At 44.8% G+C, this 18,372-nt stretch overlaps 1 protein-coding gene across 3 annotated transcripts in view; it reads right to left on the bottom strand.

Annotated features, from left to right (window-relative positions):
* The window catches only part of plcb1 (phospholipase C beta 1), an 834,527-nt gene that overhangs the window by 638,803 nt on the left and 177,352 nt on the right, over positions 1–18,372 (bottom strand). For all 3 annotated transcript variants that reach the window (XM_072581462.1, XM_072581463.1, XM_072581461.1), the window contains exon 3: positions 3,328–3,396. In XM_072581462.1, the coding sequence (XP_072437563.1) occupies positions 3,328–3,396 (69 nt within the window). The remainder of the gene's footprint in view (positions 1–3,327; positions 3,397–18,372) is intronic.

Below are 18,372 nucleotides of genomic sequence, written 5' to 3'. Positions count from 1 at the left end.
CATCACTGGGGAAGATGTGGATTAGAATTTACTGCAGTGAAAAAAATCCCATCAGAGGACAATTTGCTTTGCAAGACCAACACACACCAGCTCTCGCACACAATACAGAAGGGTACTGAGCTCTCCCATCAATGTTACCCACGTGTGTTGGCAATATCCCACCTGAGGATGCAATACTTACTGCATCAACACCTTTGAGCTGCTCTCACCCATAGCCAAATGTGACAGTATCTGACAATGTTTTTGATAGAATCCCTACAGAGTAGAAACAGGCCCTTCAGCCCAACAAGTCCACACCAGCCATCCGAAGAATAACCCACCCAAACCCATTCCCCTACCCAATATTTACCCATGACTAATGCACCTAACCTACACATCCCTGAACACTATGGGCAATTCAGCATGGCTGATTCACCTAAGCTGCACATCTTTGGACTGTGGGAGGAAACCGGAGCACTCGGAGGAAACCCACGCAGACACAGGGAGAATATGCAAAACCCACACAGGTGGAGGTCCTAACCACTGAGCCACCGTGCTGCCAGCCATTTATAAAATGGAAACTTAATTGATTGACACAACAGAAAATTGATTCCTTGGAAGCACAAGGATCGATGTGGGAGCAAAAGACAGGAATACATATTAAATACTCTCGATGCTTTCCTCACAAATGACATGCTTTGAAAGACAACAGCGGAAAATCAAGATGCTCCTCACAAAATAGTATTCGAATATTAACACCTAAAGACCAAATTTCAGGGTGTCAAGACCCTCCATTCTGTTCTACAGGCTGTGAGAGTTATGCTATGCTCGAAGACAAAACATTTGTCTCTGTGGGCAGCACAGTGGTTAGCACTGCTGCCTCACAGCGCCAGAGACCCGGGTTCAATTCCCACCTCAGGTGACTGACTGTGTGGAGTTTGCACATTCTCCCTGTGTCTGCATGGGTTTCCTCCGGGTGCTCCGGTTTCGTCCCACAGTCCAAAAATGTGCAGGTTAGGTGAATTGGCCATGCCAAATTGCCCATAGTGTTAGGTGCAGGGGAATGGGTCTGGGTCGGTGTTGTCTTGTTGGGCGAAGGGCCTGTTTCCACACTGTAAGTAATCTAATGTTTCCTTTTATGGACAGCCCAAACCTTACCAAAGATTCAACCAAAGAATGTCACTATCCTTTCCAAACACACTGTTTCTTTTCTTTTCCTGTTGGGAATCTCATGCAAGTGGATGAGAACCAGCTCCATCCATGCAGCGGGAACTCACAATACACCAGGAAGCCATGGAGTCGGTGACCTGGGCATCGGAACTGAAGGAGATGGGAACTGGATAAAAATAAAGGGCACACACCCAAGACAGTAGGGACCAAGGCAAGCTCTTCCATTTGGTGTCTGTTCATCTCTTCTTCCAATGTTCTATCATTCAATGTAATTTACCTTGTAGAGGGCAGACAATGCTAAGACACAACAGGTACATATCTGTGACAGATTGGATCCATCAAAAATCCCAGTGGAAGGAAGGCTGCCTGATGAATTACAAGCCCACCATGCTCTGATAAGTCTTTGTTTGGAACTGAGACTCATCCATAAGGACATTAAAAAAAGGCAAGAGTATGAGTGGGTCATTCGCTTGACCATTCAATAGCTGTTAAACCTGCCTTCAACTTCACCTTCCCATACTAGCTTTGAACCGTTGCCTCAAATCTAATTAACGACAAAGATCTTTGGGGTTCCTACCCAGAATTCAAGCCTCAAGTGAAAGTAATTTCTCCACATTTCAGTGTTAAACCCCTGACTCCTTGTTTACAGTCTAGGGCCTGTGTTCCTGGAGCAAACACTTTCTGAGTTTTGGCAAGGGATCCATTTTCAATGGCCATGCAAAAACATTACACTGGGGTCCACTCTCCTCTGTGTTTATTTTTAAATCACTGCTCTCCCCTGAATAAGAAGCAAAAGTAAAATCCAATGACATCTTAGTCCTTCGATTGCTTACCCAAAAAATGGTTGCTTGGTTCACTGATGTTAGGTACAGTCGGTCAATCTGGAAATATTGGGACCGCAATTTGAACTTCTGAACCTCTCAGTACCCAACAGTCTGCTGTAGAAACTGATGCACAACAATAATCTCTTGACAAAACCTGCGCCCACACCTCCCCCTGCTCCCACCTCCATCCAAAGCCCCAAAGGATCATTCCAAATCTGGCAGAGATTTACTTGCATATCCTCGAACCTCATTAACTACATCTATTGCTCCTGGTGTGGTCTCCTCTACATCAGAAAAACCGAGCACAAATTCGCGGAACAGTTCAATGAAAATCTCTAGTCTGTACGCACCACCTTCCTGTGGCCAGCCATTTCAACTCCCCCTCCTACACCCCCCATGACATGCCCATTCTGGGCTACCTCCACAGTTTAAACAAGGCCACCCACTACTGGAGAAAGAACACCTCATCTTCCACCTCGGGACCCTACAACCACATGAGCTCGACATTGAGTTCACCAGTTTCCAAATCACCTCTCCTCCCCCATCCATTTCAGATCCAACTCTCCGACTCGGCACCGCCCTCTTAACCTGATCGTCTTCCTTCCCAGCTATCCGCTCCACCCTCCCCACTGACCTATCACCATCATCTCCTACCTACATCCACCTATCATCATCGCACCCACCTTTCCCCCAGTCCCACACCCCTCCCGCTTTTTATTTCTCAGCCCTCTTCCCCTCATTTGGGTCCTGCCTGAAACGTTGATTCTCCTGCTCCTTGCATTCTGCCTGACCTGCTTTGCTTTTTCCAGTGCTACCCTTTATCGATTGTGCCAATGACAATGGTAATGATGGATCAACCGTTTACAAACACAAGTTACTGGACCATAAGCTTGGCTGGAATCACAAGTGACAGTTTTGCAAAACTTGCTGCTAATTATTAATCATTGACACCTCAGGAAATGAATGGAATGTCAATTGTTCTGTGTTTGATTATATGAGCCTGTTTATTACTAATGCTCACTGTGCTTGGTTGGTTCAGCCTGGCTGTAGACACAGTGAAAAGTAAATACAAGGGCTTCATGCTGAAAACATGGAGCAGACATTTAAAGCAGTGTAAATAAAACTTGTTACATACACAAAATCTGGTGTGATCTAGAATATAAGACACAATGCACATTATTATGACAGAGAGGAGGTGCAGTTAAATCACCTCGAGCTTGTCAAATCTATTTTTTTTCTCTCAGAAGTATCTGAAGATTGTCACAAATAGTTTGCACAAACTGCTGAACATTTCTGTGCAAGTTACTGATGCAGATGAGTGTGGCTGGTCAGAGTTTTACAGCACATGGCCTACCTTGGGATTTCTTGCGTACTTTCCTGTTCGGGCATCCTTGACCAGGCTAATTTCCAGCAGGTCTGTTTCCTGGAAACAAAATGACACACACAAAAAAAAGAGAGTTATCGAACAAAGTCATGCATAATGTACACAGCCTGATGCACCTTGACAAGCCAAGTCATGCTCCGTACAAATCTCCAACTCACAAAGTTTATCACCAACACAAAGTCACAGAGCACATATTGTGGAAATGCATGATTTCACTTTATAATCTGCCACAGTTTCACAGAGTCCCAAGGAATCTAGCTCACACCATTCAGCTCTCCATCAAACTGTCTTTTGTCATGAGATAACAGCATGTCTTACCACATTTTTTCCAAGTACGGCATTCAACTACAACTAACATCAGTAAACACAAAAATAATGTAAAAGCTAAATTTCTACACTGTTTAACTACCATTGAGTCAGGCAGTTATCACTTTAACAGCCCCATTACGTGAATCCTACCTTTGCAATGAATTCTATGTCTCGCAATACTCACAGTTTCTCAGGTATTGGAACACTGCCCACATGCAGCAAGACTTCAGGTTGGTAATTACTATCCAATGACAATCTCCAACAGGATCCAAATCATTGCCCACTGACATTACCACGGCTGAACTTCCCCACCTTCAGAGTCCTGGAGGTGACCAATAACCTGAAACTGAACTGAACCACCACAGAAATACTGTGGCAACAAGGATAGGGAGGAGGCCGGGAATTCTCTGAAGAGCAACTTACTTCATAACTTCCAAAGCGTCTCCATCATTGTGATGGAATACTTGCAAGGATGAACATAACTCCTTCATCAAACAAGGTTTGTCATATCAGGTCAGGCAGCATCCGAGAAGCAGGAGAATCGACTTTTCGTGCAAGATTCCTGATGAAGGGCTCTTGTCCGAAACATCGATTCTCCCCCTCCTCAGATGCTGCCTGACGTGCTGTGCTTTTCCAGCACCACACTCTCAACTCTGATCTCCAGCATTTGCAATCCTCACTTTCTCCGAGGTTTGTCATATGAGGACTCTGGCTCTGTACTCAATTGAGTTTAGAAGGATGGAAGTGGGGAATCCGATTGAAACTTAGAGAATACTGAGAGGCCTGGATAAAGTGGACGTAGAGAAGGTGTTTCCATGAGCAGGAGAGACCAGGACCTGAGGGCCCAACCTCTGAGTGAAGGAATCACCCTTTAGTATGGAGATGTGGAGGAATTTCTTCAGTCAGAGGGTTATGAACATGTGGAACTCCTTGTCACAGAAGCCTGTGGAGGCTACGTCATTGAGTGTCTCTAAGACAAAGTTAGATAAGTTCCTGATTGGGGGAGAAGGCAGAAGAATGCAGTTAAGAAACATATCAGCCATTACTGAATGGCGACCAAACTCATTATTCTAATTCTACTCCTATATCGTATGGACTTATAAGAAACTCAACACCATCCAGGTCTAAGGTTACCTCACAGCTCATACACCACCAGTGGCAGCAGTGTGTACCATCCTAAAGTGGTTAGCACTGCTGCCTCATGGCGCCATGGACCCAAGTTCGATCCCACCCTCGGGTGACTGTGTGGAGTTTGCACATTCTCCCCGTGTCTGTGTGGGTTTCCTCCGGGTGCTCCGGTTTCCTCCCACAGTCCAAAGATGTGCAGGTCAGGTGAATTGGCCGTGCTACATTGTCCATAGTGTTCAGAGATGTGTAGGTTAGGTGCATTAGTTAGGGGTAAATATGGGATAATAGGGTAGGGGAATGGGTCTGGGTGGGTTACTCTTTGGAGGGGCTGTGTGGACTTGTTGAGCCAAATGGCTTGTTTCTATACTGTAGAGATTCTATGATTCGAAAAAATACACCCCCATGGCTTGGAGAGGGTGGACGCTAGGAAATTGTTTCCATTAGGCGAGGAGACTAGGACCCGTGGACACAGCCTTAGAATTAGAGGGGGTAAATTCAGAACAGAAATGCAGAGACATTTCTTCAGCCAGAGAGTGGTGGGCCTGTGGAATTCATTGCTGCAGAGTGCAGTGGAGGCTGGAATGCTAAATGTCTTCAAGGCAGAAATTGATAAATTCTTGATGTCACAAGGAATTAAGGGCTACGGGGAGAATGCGGGTAAGTGGAGTTGAAATGCCCATCAGCCATGATTGAATGGCGGAGTGGACTTGATGGGCCGAATGGCCTTACTTCCGCTCCTCTGTCTTATGGTCTTATGGTCTTAAGAGCTGATGTGCCTCTCTTAACCACACCTTCCAAACCCACAATACTGCCACTGAGAAGGACAATGGCAGAGAGTGCATTGGCACACCAATGTCTTCAGGTTCCATCCTAAACCACAGACCACCCTGACTTGGGCCTTCATTGTCATTTCTTCACTGCCACTGGGTCAAAATCTCAGAACTTCCTTTCTGAGATTGTGGCTATACTTGCACCACATGTACTGCAGCAGATCAACTCACTATCACCTTCTTAAAGGCACCATTTTACAATAATTAACTATCCAATTTTACTAATTATCCAGTTATTCTTCACAGAGTTTCTTTCTATCTAATGTCTGAATTCTTTGCAACTCTCTAATACTCAAGCACCATATATGTAACTGTCAACGCTCACTCTGATAAATAGCTTCTACTGAAGCTTAAAAATAACTCATCCACAGTAATTGTAACTCTAAAATATTTTTATACGCAGAGAATGTCAAGTGGTCTCAGAGACATTAAAATTGCTTTTACAGTGATTTTGAAGTAAATGTTTCAGGATAGCTCAGCGTTTGATGTTGCAGAAGGAATTGATAACATCACTGGAGCACTGAAAGCGGTGTCTGTTAAGAAAGAGAATGGGATGGTGATGTGAACAAAAGCAACTAGCATTAACACAGCGACATGAAACAAGGGAAAATATACAGAGATGCTCACGGGATGGTAACTGGATAATATCGGTCAGTGAGCCAGGGCAAAACAAAAATGGGTGGCCCAAATTTAAACCAAAGAGAATGGGCAGCTTAAACAAAGGAAGAGAGAGGGTGAGGTCTAGAGAACAAATTCCAAAGTTTAGGCACTGAATTGCTTGGCTACCAATGCTAAAGTGAATGGAATCATGGTAGGATTAGATTTGGAGGAGCACTGAGTACCTAGCGGATTGGGGAAGGTCAATAAGAGAGGCAATAGCAAGGTTATGGAGGGAGCTTTCTTCAGTTCCTTCATGGGATATGGGCATTACTGCCAAGGCCCGAAGTTGTTGCCCATTTTGAATTGTCTTGCTCGAGGGCATGCTCCAATCAACACCACCTTCCTGTTGCCAGACATTTCAACCCCCCCCCCCCCCCCACTCCTCCCCCACTCCCTTGGTGACATGTCCGTCCTGGGCCTCCTCCACTGTCAAAATGAGGCCATGAGCAAACTTATATTTACTTATAAGGGACAACACCGAATATTCCGCCACAGGAGTTTATAGTCCCAATGGCCTCAACATTGAGTTCACTAGCTTCAAAATCTCCCCAACCCCCAACCTCACCCCATATCTGGCTCCCTCCCCCTCCAACCCACCTCCCTGACCTGACCTAACCTGTCCATCTTCCTCCTCACCACTCCACCCTTCCCACTGGCCCCGAGCTGCACCCACCTATCGCCATCCAACCTACCTTCCCCTCAGCTCCATCCCATTCCCATTTATTTATCAGTCCTCTTGCCCCTCTCCACTCCCGATCCAAAACATCGACTCTCCTGCTCCTCCGATGCTGCCTGACCTGCTGTGCCTTTCCAGCTCCACATTTTATCGTCAATAAAAATCAACCAACTTGACCCACTGCAGGGGTCCCCTGGATTAGAGGTCACCATCCTATCCCTACTGTCGCAGCCTCTCTGCATTAAGGAACGACCTGCTGTCCCCTTAATGAACTCGCGCTGTGTAAAATCCCTTCGCCTCCGCAGTCCTACACTTTGTTTTTGGAGGCGAGTGCTCACGTTGGAGAGCAATCCTTCAGACATCATCTCTGTGATCAGTTTGTAAATCTGGATAACAACTGTTGTCTATCTGAAAGTTAAGAGCTATCTTTGTCCAATGTCGGGCATATGAGAGTTGATGATAGCCTTTGTCTAATCTTAGTCCATGGACAGTGAAGACAATTTTGATGTTGCTGACAGACGATAAATTAAGTGAAGTCCCTGGTGTACCTAGCTTGATACGGTAATAACCAATGCATTGACTGAGTCATCAGACTGGAAGAATAAATCTGTATTTCTGGAATCCCATGTACTGTGGAGAAAATGATTCAACTGCCAGTCAATATTATGTGTTGTTTTAGGCAACACTGGCATCTGTCCTGGTGATGTGGACAGTCACCCAGATATTGGATTAGTGGTGCTGGAAGAGCACAGCAGTTTAGGCAGCATCCGAGAAGCAGCTGTGGATTTGGCTGCTCCTCGGATGCTGCCTGAACTGCTGTGCTCTTCCAGCACCACTAATCCAGAATCTGGTTTCCAGCATCTGCAGTCATTGTTTGTACCTGGTCACCCAGATACGTCCTATGCACAAAAAACAAGTCAAATCCAACCAGCCCAATCACTGCATAATTGGTTCATTCTTCACCTTCAGCCAAAGCGACGGGAGAGATTGTTAACAATGCCGCTGAGCACCAACCTGATCACTGAAGCTCGGTGTAAGTTCCACCAGCCCCACTCATCCCCTAACCTCAGGACTGCTTTGGTCCAAGCGTGGACAATGGGGAAGTGAATCGGACCACCCTCAACAACAAGGCAGTATTTGACTGAGTGTGGCATCAAGGAGCTCGAGCAAAGCTGGTATCAGTGGAATTCTGAAGGGGAATGACACCTCGGGATATAGACACAAGACAGGAGAGTGACAAGGAGAAAGAAAGGACTGCAGATGCTGGAGAAAAGGGTGGCTCTGGAATAGCCTAGCAGGTCAGGCAGCCTCTGAGGAGCAGGAGAGTCGACGTTTTGGGCATCAGCTCGTCATCAAGAATGGTGAAGTGGCTTGATCGAGTTGAATGTGGGAGCAGACTCAATGGGCTGAATGGCCTACTCCTATGCTGATATGAGTAGAACAAGTCAGCCATTGCAGACTTCGTTCCACCCAATCTGATAATATGTGAGGACATGAGTGGAAAAGGCAGAATATCTTGGGGTTTCTTTTTGGGTGGAGACCCTTATCCACATGTCTCCTCAAAGTCCAACTTACTGATGTAACTTGCACATCATTGCTATCCTGCAAAAGTTATTTAAGACAAGGGCCTCTCCTTGATTTGACTCATGAGTGGTTCTTCTTCAACCACTACAAAACAAATAAGTCCGTGCACCGGGTAATTGAGAGAGAATGGTGAAAACACAATATCCTTTCCACAAGTTGGGAGTGGATGGCATCTGGACCCCCCAAGTTAGGAATTCTGCATTGTGAGAGTCATTCCAAGGTGCTCTCCTCTGCCTGCAGGTGGCTGCCTTATTATTAACACAAGCAGCAGCTGTCAAGTTTGACATAGCTGGCATGACAGGAAGGTTAGCGTGACTGGTACCAGCCAGGAGGACAATTCGTTTCACCCAAAATGGGGGGCAAACATAACATTTCTGAAGTAACCTTAATGCTGGTGCGCAGATGACAGTTTTGGCTAACGAATGGATTTGAAACTTGCACAAATGCTGTGCTATTTACAAGTGAAATTTATGATACACTGCTGTCAGCTCATTACAACCTGTCATCTCGAGCTATTACTGAAATATGGACAATGTGACATTGCACAGATACAATACAGGAGCTCCATTTCATAACTCAAGCGCAACCAAGATTCAGAGAGAAATAGATAAAGAGGAATGGGGTGGGGGGGGGGGGGGGGGAGAGAAAGAGAGAGGACAGAGTGAGAGATAGAACTTTACTGAGATAGAGAAACACACACATACACAAACAAACAAAGACAGAGAGAAAACACGAGAGAGAGACAGGAAGATGTTATATAAGATAATGTTAAAAATCACACAACACCAGGTTATAGTCCAACAGGTTTAATTGGAAGCACACTAACTTTCGGAGCGACGCTCCTTCATCAGGTGGTAGTGGAGGACTCGATCGTAACACAGAATTTATAGCAAAAATTTGCAGTGTGATGTAACTGAAATTATACATTGAAAAATTGATTGTCTGTTAAGCCTTTCATCTGTTAGAATACAGTGATAGTTTCACTTCTTTCATGTGTAAATCACAAAACCTTTTTTTTAAAAAGTTGCATTCTCGGGTTAGCTGTTAACAATGGTGATAGCTAGACAATATGTTGAAGGTGTTAGCCCCCTGTGTTCTCTGTCTGTGACCTGATGTTTAGTTGATTCGAATCTAAAAAGTGAGATAACAGAGTTTTACATGAATTCATGCAGTTTTTGAGCAAAAACCTGTTGGACTATAACCTGGTGTTGTGTGATTTTTAACTTTGTCCACCCCAGTCCAACACCGGCATCTCCAAATCATGACTATATAAGATACTGGTTTTGAAAGTGTTAATAGTCCTGACGCTCTGAGCCCTACCCAACCCAACAATGTCAAACGGCTTTTAGGCTGAGACAGTTGAATTCTGTATGAGGACCCAAAGGGAGCTGATATTTCCTGTACAGTTCATGACAGTCATTAGTAATTATGCCTGAACAGTTTTATAAACCGTGTCCATTAATATTCTGTAATAAACTACCTTGTTACAAAAGGCAAGTGCCTCATCTGTTTAGACTCACCAGTGATCACTTGCTGCTGTTACCAGACAGGTCTAAGACGCAGCAAGGAGGCAAGCAAACTACTGAAAGCAGAATACAGAGACAGTAGCATTGAAAAATATGACAATAGAGAGAGAGAAACACAGAGGTAGATGATGAGCTGTATTGTGGTTTTCAATGTGTTAGTCTCTCGAACAGATACTGCAGAATCAGGATCTTGTTGAATCAGATGTCTTGAAGTATATTAACAACACAGCTGCAAGATCACAGTTTTGTGTCGATACTGTGGCTTTAAGAGGTTATTTTGTCCTTTTGTTTTAAGAGAGATTGCAAAGTACGATAGTTGACCTGAACCACGAGAGTAAACAGCTTGGGAGGCCTTGGGTTGTTTTTAAAACACACCTGAATGGGTGTGGCCAGCTCTCAGTGATCCAAATTTCTCGGTTTTGGTTTCTTCAGTAGCATCAGAAGTTATTGGAGTCTCCATAGAGTTGGAAGCTTCAGAGAATGTCTCCTGGCTGCTACTCTCTCTGAATTGTCTGTTGATGTTTTTGATCTCCTGGACTGGAGAACTGCATGTGAGAATCTGTCTCTGAATTTTCCTTTTTTTTTGCCAAGGGGTACCTGTGTGCAAGATGTAACTGTATTGGAACAGTTCATCAGTAATAGTTATGGTACCTCTTATTCGTTTGTGCTGGTCAAAACAACTACTTGCTTAAGTAGTTTGACCAGCACATTGCATCTGGAACATTTGCCTTGAAAAATAAGGGAAAGTTAATTATAGAATCCTTACAGGGTGGAAACAGGCCCTTCGGCTCAACAAGTCCACACCAGCCCTCCGAAGAATAACCCACCCAGACCTATGCCCCTACCCAATATTTACCCCTGACTAATGCAGCAAACCTACATCCCTGAACACTATGGGTAATTTTGCATAGCCAATTCACCTAACCTGCACATCTTTGGAATGTGGGAGGAAACCGGAGCACCCAGAGGAAACCCATGCAGACACAGGGAGAATGCACAAACTCCACACAGACAGTCACCCAAGGTTGGAATCAAACTCAGGTCCCTCGTCCTGTGAGACAGCAGTGCTTAACACTGAGCCACTGTGCCATCCCTCTAGGTCTAGGGTATTTTCTTCAAATTTTTGTTGAAGTCTGGTCTGGTCCATGACGTCTTGCATGAAACTGGGTTCTGTTTTTACTGATGCTACTGTATTCACAGGCTTAGTGTCTAAACACACTACACTGGCTCCATTACACAGAGACAGTGATCGAAGGTGAGACAGAGTTTTAAAGACGGGCTACTGGGCCCAAAACGTTAACTCTGATTTCTCTCTCCAGATGCTGCCAAACCTGCTGAGTTTTTCCAGCAATTTCCATTTTTGTTTTTGAAGGTGAGGTGGATACTTTTATACCAGAACATCACATGCCATAATGTCGTGGAACGGTTCTGAAGATGTTACTGAGGTGGCTCAGTGATTAGCACTGCTGCCTCACAGCACCAGAGACTCAGTTTTGACTCCACCCTTCGGCGGCTGTCTGTGTGGAGTTTGCACATTCTCCCTGTGTCCCTGGGTTTCCTCTGGGTGCTCCGGTTTCCTCCCACAGTCCAAAGATGTGCAGGTTAGGTAAATTGGCCATGCAAAATTGCCCATAGTGTTCAGGGATATAAAGGTTAAGTACATTAGTTAGGGGTAAATGTAGAGTAATAGGCTAAGGGAATGGGTCTGGGTGGATTACTCTTTGGAGGGTCGGTATGGACTCTTTGGGCCAAAGGGCCTGTTTCCACACTCTAGGGATTCTATGATTTACTATTACTTAGAGACGCAGGCCTCTCTGGTCTGGGATCTACACCGCCATATTGTGATAGCCCAGAATGAAATAAAGGTAAAGTCATTGTAGTCCTGCTTTCTCATTAGAGAGAGAGAGAGAGAGAGACAGGTGACTAATGCTGTATTTAGCCTGGGGGGGGGGGGGTCACCTCACCTCAGGTGAGAGGTGACATTGAGTGAATGGGACTTCCATGGTAACCTTAGATGGTGCTGGAATTGAACCTGTGCTGTTGGCATCACGCTGCATTGTAAACCAGCCATCCAGCCAACTGATCCCCCCCTCGCCCCTGACAATCAACAATGAGATTTGAAGCCAGAGCAGATGTGAGAATAACCACAGACCAGTCTCTCCCTGGTACTTCGATATAAAGGAATCAGTTCAGCAAGTGCTTTTGTTACATATCACTTTGTACCTTCCCATTAACAGACTGGAGGGAGGAGCCCAGGGAAAACATTAAGCTTGCTATAGGCATGACATCCCTTTGTGCTTCCATTGCTGTCAACTGCAGAAAGAACCCTCTGTTGATTTGCCTTCCAGGTAAAAATGGTTACAACTACAATGGAATAATCCATGTTACAATAGAAAGATTCACTGTGGAAAAATTATATCAGAAAGGGATACAAAATTTCACCACGCCCCGCAAAACCTTGAAACAACAGCAGTTGTCTCCTTCAATACGATAGCATTCTAAGCTTCGAGGAGAGGATGGCTCCTTCCTGCAACCAACTCTGAACTGAGAACTTTTCTCTCACTGCTCGACACAGCGCAGGAACTGACTGTCAGTTTGGTCATCTTTATTCAGATCGCATTTCGGTTTTGTTTTTTAACCCCAGCAAAAATATTATAACAAGAAATTGCTCTGGGCCATTCTTTCAGTTAGAATCTGGCGTTTGAGTCTCTTTTGAAAAGTCATCAGTCTTTAACTTGTAACCTCTGATCCTGTTTACTGTTTCTCTGCACATTGCTTACCCCCTGACCTTCTTCAGGAATATAAGACTCATTATTAGATTACTTACAGTGTGGAAACAGGCCCTTCGGCCCAACAAGTCCACACCGACCCTCTGAAGAGAAACCCATCCAGCCCCATTCCCCTACATTTACCCCTTCACCTAACACTGCAGGCAATCTCAGCATGGCCAATTCACCTAACCTGCACATTTCTGGACTGTGGGAGGAAACCGGAGCACCCGGAAGAAACCCATGCAGACCACGGGGAGAATGTGCAAACTCTACACAGACAGTCGCCTGAGGCGGGAATTGAACCCGGGTCTCTGGCGCTGTGTGGCAGCAGTGCTAACCACTGTGACACCGTGCCGCCTCAAAATACATTGTCATTTTCTCAAAGCCATGATGTGGAGATGCCGGTGTTGGACTGGGGTGGACAAAGCTAAAAATCACACAACACCAGGTTATAGTCCAACAGGTTAATTTGCAAGTACAAGTTTTCAGAGCGCTGCTTCTTTGTCAGGTAGCTAATAGCATGAAGGAGCAGCCCTCCAAAAGCAATATACTTCCAAATTCCACCATTTCAAAATCTGCACTGGATACTTATAATTACTTTCACTTTATATGAATGTTAAATGTGTCTTAAATATGCAGTAATGGATCTGAACTTTAAATCAATAAATGCTTTCACTACATGTTAAAAATAGCAGAGATAGTTTCGCTTTGCAATACATCAGTCTACAACTTCGAGGAGCAACAAGGCACTCAATTAAACTCTGGACTAGCAGGAATCAGACGGCTAGAATTTTGGCAACATTCACCCTTTCTTGCTTTTTCAAAATTTCCCATAATAATATATTGTTTTGTGCTCTTCACCTCTTTAGAATCAGATCCAAAGCACTGGAAACCATACATAGTATGGTGAAGACTATAAGATGAAGGAGTAGAATTCTCTACCAATGGTGCTGAGGTGGAGGTGCTCAAGAACTTCAAGTCCCTGGGAGTAACCATCACCAATAATCTGTCCTGGTCCATCCACATTGATGCTACAGTCAAGAAAACACACCAACACCTCTATTGCCTCAGAAGGCTAAGGAAATTCAGCATGTCCACAAGGACTCTTACCAATTTTTATAGGTGCACCATAGAAAGCATCCTATTCAGATGGATTGCAGCTTAGTACAGCAACTGCTGTGCCCAAGACCGCAAGAAACTACATTGAGTTGTGAACACAGCCTGGTCCATCACACAAACCAACCTTCCATCCACTTACTCAGTTTACACTTTTCACTGCCTCGGGAAAGCAGCCAACGTCTTTCAAGACCACTCCCACCCTGGTTATGCTCTCTTCCATCGGCAGAAGTTTGAAAACACGTACTAACAGATTCAAGAACAGCTTCTTCCCTACTGTTATCAGACTTATGAACAGATCTCTCATATCTTAGAGTTGATGTTTCTCTGCACCTTCTCTGTAAGTGTAACATTATATTTTGCATTCTGTTCTATTACTCTGATGTACTTATGTAAGATATGATTAGTTAGCATGGAAAACAATACTTTTCACTGTATCTTGGTATATGTGACAATAACAAATCAAACAAAATCAAAACACTTTGTCGTTAACTTATGCCTGCGAGTTTGTGCTCCTTTCAATATTGAAGTTTTTTTGACAATGTTTTCCTTTTGTTTTGTGGCTCTAAATTTAATTATGGCTAGGGCTGTTTTCCCTGGAACATCGGAGGTTGAGGGGTGACCTGATAGATAAAATCATGAGGGGCATGGATAGGATAAATAGACAAGATCTTTTCTCTGGGGTCGGGGACTCCAGAACTAGAGGGCGTAGGTTTAGGATGAGAGGGGAAAGATATAAAAGAGACCTAAAGGGCAACCTTTTCACACAGAGGGTGGTACGTGTATGGAATGAGCTGCCAGAGGAAGTGGTGGAGGTTGGTACAATTGCAACATTTAAGAGGCATTTGGATGGGCATATGAATAGGAAGGGTTTGGAGGGATATGGGTCAGATACTTGCAGGTGGGACTAAATAGGTTATGGATATCTGGTCAGCAGGGATGGGTTGGACCAAAGGGTCTGTTTCTGTGCTGTACATCTCTATGACTCTGTCACTTTATGAATTCTTCTGATTCTGTTTCCATGTGAGTCCATATGTTAAAACAAAGAGAAGGCATTGTTACTATTTGACTGCACCATCAAATAAATGAATTCGGGAGTGAAAAATTAGTCCTGAAAAATTAAAAAGTAGCCCTCCAGGAAATCTGAAGAGGAGCCCTTGAGAAAGAAAATTATTCTGTGCCCTTGCTCAGTGTTCCATTGGAATGATTGCGTAGTTTACTGGAGCTGCAAACACTTGATGAACACGAAATGCTTCCAAAGTGAACACTGTTCCGCACAAATGCACATGGACTGAAATGGTCTCATAAATGACAATGTGGCGGAGTGCACAAAAAGATGTAGATGTGTTTCGTAAAGGTAACAATGCACAATCTCCCACAGCCTGTGCAATCATGCATTGGGGGAAAGGGTTACGCGGTGTTGAATGACATTTTGGTTTGGATGAAGTTTAGCATCCTGCTGTTGGATGAGACACACCAGCCTCACACAAGCCTGACTGCTCTGTTACACTAAGCCAGAAATGAACATTCTTATGGCTACTGTATTTACAATGCGAGCAAACTGCTCCTGATCATCCTCCATCATGGCCTGTGTGCAGGTTAAATGCGGGTATGGGTCTGCTCAGGCACCTCTTCTATTTCTGTGCTGAAACTACTTCCCGTCCTCTCTCAAAGCATGGCAATAATGTTTGAAAGTAGCAGTTATCGGATGGTTCCTCAGGCCAGTCGAGAGAGAGTGAATGTGCTTGGTCACTGCACACAGCAGAGGTGTTCCCGGTTCCAGTTCTCTGCCATATCAGCATAGTGAATCTTAGCTGAAGCAACGTTCCACATCCTACAATTTTTGTCAATCTCCCGTACCAGCGTCCTGACCCACTGTGGGAGGACACTGGAAATCAAGTCCCACTACCCCCAGAGCCGTCGCAAAAATTCACGATTTTAAAATGAAGCCACAAAATGCCCCATTTCACCGGATTTTCAGACCTGGTTTGCTAGAGAGCATGGACAATTTCTCTACAGTACTGCAGTTTTGTGTGCTTAGCAACAGTTATTATTTATTACAAATAATTAGACTGTAGCTACAGGTCAACAGCCAAAACCCATCAGCATGTAATACTGCAAATGAAATCTCTAATTCCTTTATCAACTCCTGAACAGCCACACACATGCACGCATGGAGTCCAGTAGACTTTGCTCCCAAATTCTGTTGAGTTGGTCCTTGCCAACCCAGAGGTTTCTTCCTGGTTTTCCTTTTCCAAGTGTGCTCACTGATTTTCAAAAGGCACAGGGTGGCTGGTTCACTTGTACAACACCTCTGGTTTATCAACTAAAAGTCGCACCCTACAGCAACTGATTAAGTGACTTTCTTCAGGTTTAAAGTAATCTTTTCCTGCAAAGAACAGACAGCCAGTCCCTGCGCTGGTGAAGATCAAATCCTTCCTCTTTATCTTATTCCTTTCCCCGAGCTCTTCAACGACCAGACAATCAATCAATCTCAATGCAGCCTTGCTCATGGACAAGTCATCACTTCTGCCCCACAGAAGAATTGCTGCCACCCATACACAGAACCCATCGGCACCTGTCTGCAATTGTTTCAGTGCACAAACTGATCAAACAACATCATTACTCTGCCTGCCCTGAGTCTCGAATCACTTGCTTCGCAAACCATCCTTTCAAAACACTGGTTTTATGAAAACAGTTCTTCCTCATTCCACTCCACAATTTATAAAAAACACACAAACAATAGTGAGTTTTGAGAAGATATGTAGCTCAGTTTGGCGTTCTGGATGTAGGTTTGCTCATTGAGCTGGAAGGTTTCATTTTCAACGTTTCATCACCATACTAGGTAACATCTTCAGTGAGCCTCCGGATGAAGCACTGGTGGCATGGCCCGCTTTCTATTCATGTGTTTGGATTTCCTTGGGTTGGTGACATCATTTCCTGTGGTGATGTAATTTCCTATTCTTTTTCTCAGGGGGTGGAAAACGAACCTTTCAACTCAGTCAGCAAACCTACATCCAGAACACAAACAATAAAAAGGCACAGTTCTCACACCAGGAGGAAGAATATTCCCAAGGGTCAAGATTAAATCAAGCCCCCGATGACTATCTAGATGACTTCTGTTCAAAGACTGCACTATGGGCCTGGGTTGTAGATTAAATCCAGTTTAGTTGAATTTCTCTATTTGACATGTCTGTAAACTCTCTGGGTCTTGACTAGCATGAAAAGGCATCACAAGAGGATGTTGGGAGAGGAAGGGCCTGGCTGATAACTGTTGGGACATGTGATGAATTCGGGGAGAAAGTATAGTCTAAAGATGCAAATCAAGACCATGGCATCAGGGATGCAGTGAGCAAATGTCGATGGACTAACAGAGAGGATAACGGATTTGGGAACTCAGGACTGGGCCTCATAGAAATCATGGAGTCATCCAGTCATTGAAACAGGCCATTCAGCCCGCACTAGCTTTTTATCGAGCAATCCAGACCAATTCACAAACCAGCGCCCTATTCCCAGAAATGCTGTCCGTGGGTTTACAGAAGGATGGGCAGGGCGGCAGTGGGAAATGAGAGGCAAGACCGGTGAGCATGATGAGGGGGAGGGGAGACCCTGGCAGTTTTACTGCTGACCTGCTAATCCCAAGGCCCAGGCAATGTTCTGGGGACCCCGATTTGCATATTGTGAAATTGAGTCCAATGAAATTCTCGAATTAGGAGTGCAGCAATGACTGTGGATCCATTGCCGATTGCCGGAAGAACCCATCTGGTTCACTTATGCCGCTTACCTGGTCTGGCCTACATTTGACTCCAGACCCACAGTAATGTGGTTGACTCTTAACTGCCCTCTGGGCAATTAGGGCCACCCTAATGCCATGATTGAAGAAAAAGCAGAGCAGCATTTGCAAAGCCCTTTGACGGAACTGGCAAACAGAAATGCCAATGACAGGCAGGGTGCCAGGCTGCGGAAAAAGCCAGAACTGTGCAGCATTGTGTTCAGGCACAGTTGGACACCCCGCTCATGGGCTGGAGGCTGCAATACAATGGGTGCTGGGCTGAGAGGAGTAGGACCACCATAGCCACTGGGAGAGGGAAGCACCCCCTCTAATGGAGCTGACAGGGTCCCACACCACGGCAGCGTAAATTGGAAATTGGCAGAATGTGCACCAAATTGTGGTCACTTCCATCATTAACCACCCCCGAGGAGATGTAGTCAAGGTAAAGATGATTTTTTTTCTGGGCACAGATGAAAGTCCTTATTCGTGGCTCCAGTATAGTAACCCAGGGCCCCCCCGAGAAATTAAGAAAAGGAAGAGGAGGAGGCCATTCTGCCCCTACTTCAGCATTTAACACCATCATGGCTGATCTTATCTCGGTCTTAACTTTCTTGTTCTTGGAATACTTCCACCCATTACCACT

This window comes from Chiloscyllium punctatum, chromosome 11, assembly GCF_047496795.1.
Source record: "Chiloscyllium punctatum isolate Juve2018m chromosome 11, sChiPun1.3, whole genome shotgun sequence".
In the NCBI taxonomy this organism is placed as follows: domain Eukaryota; kingdom Metazoa; phylum Chordata; class Chondrichthyes; order Orectolobiformes; family Hemiscylliidae; genus Chiloscyllium; species Chiloscyllium punctatum.
Note: the sequence above shows the minus strand (reverse complement) of the source record. Positions and strands in the feature narration are given on the sequence as shown.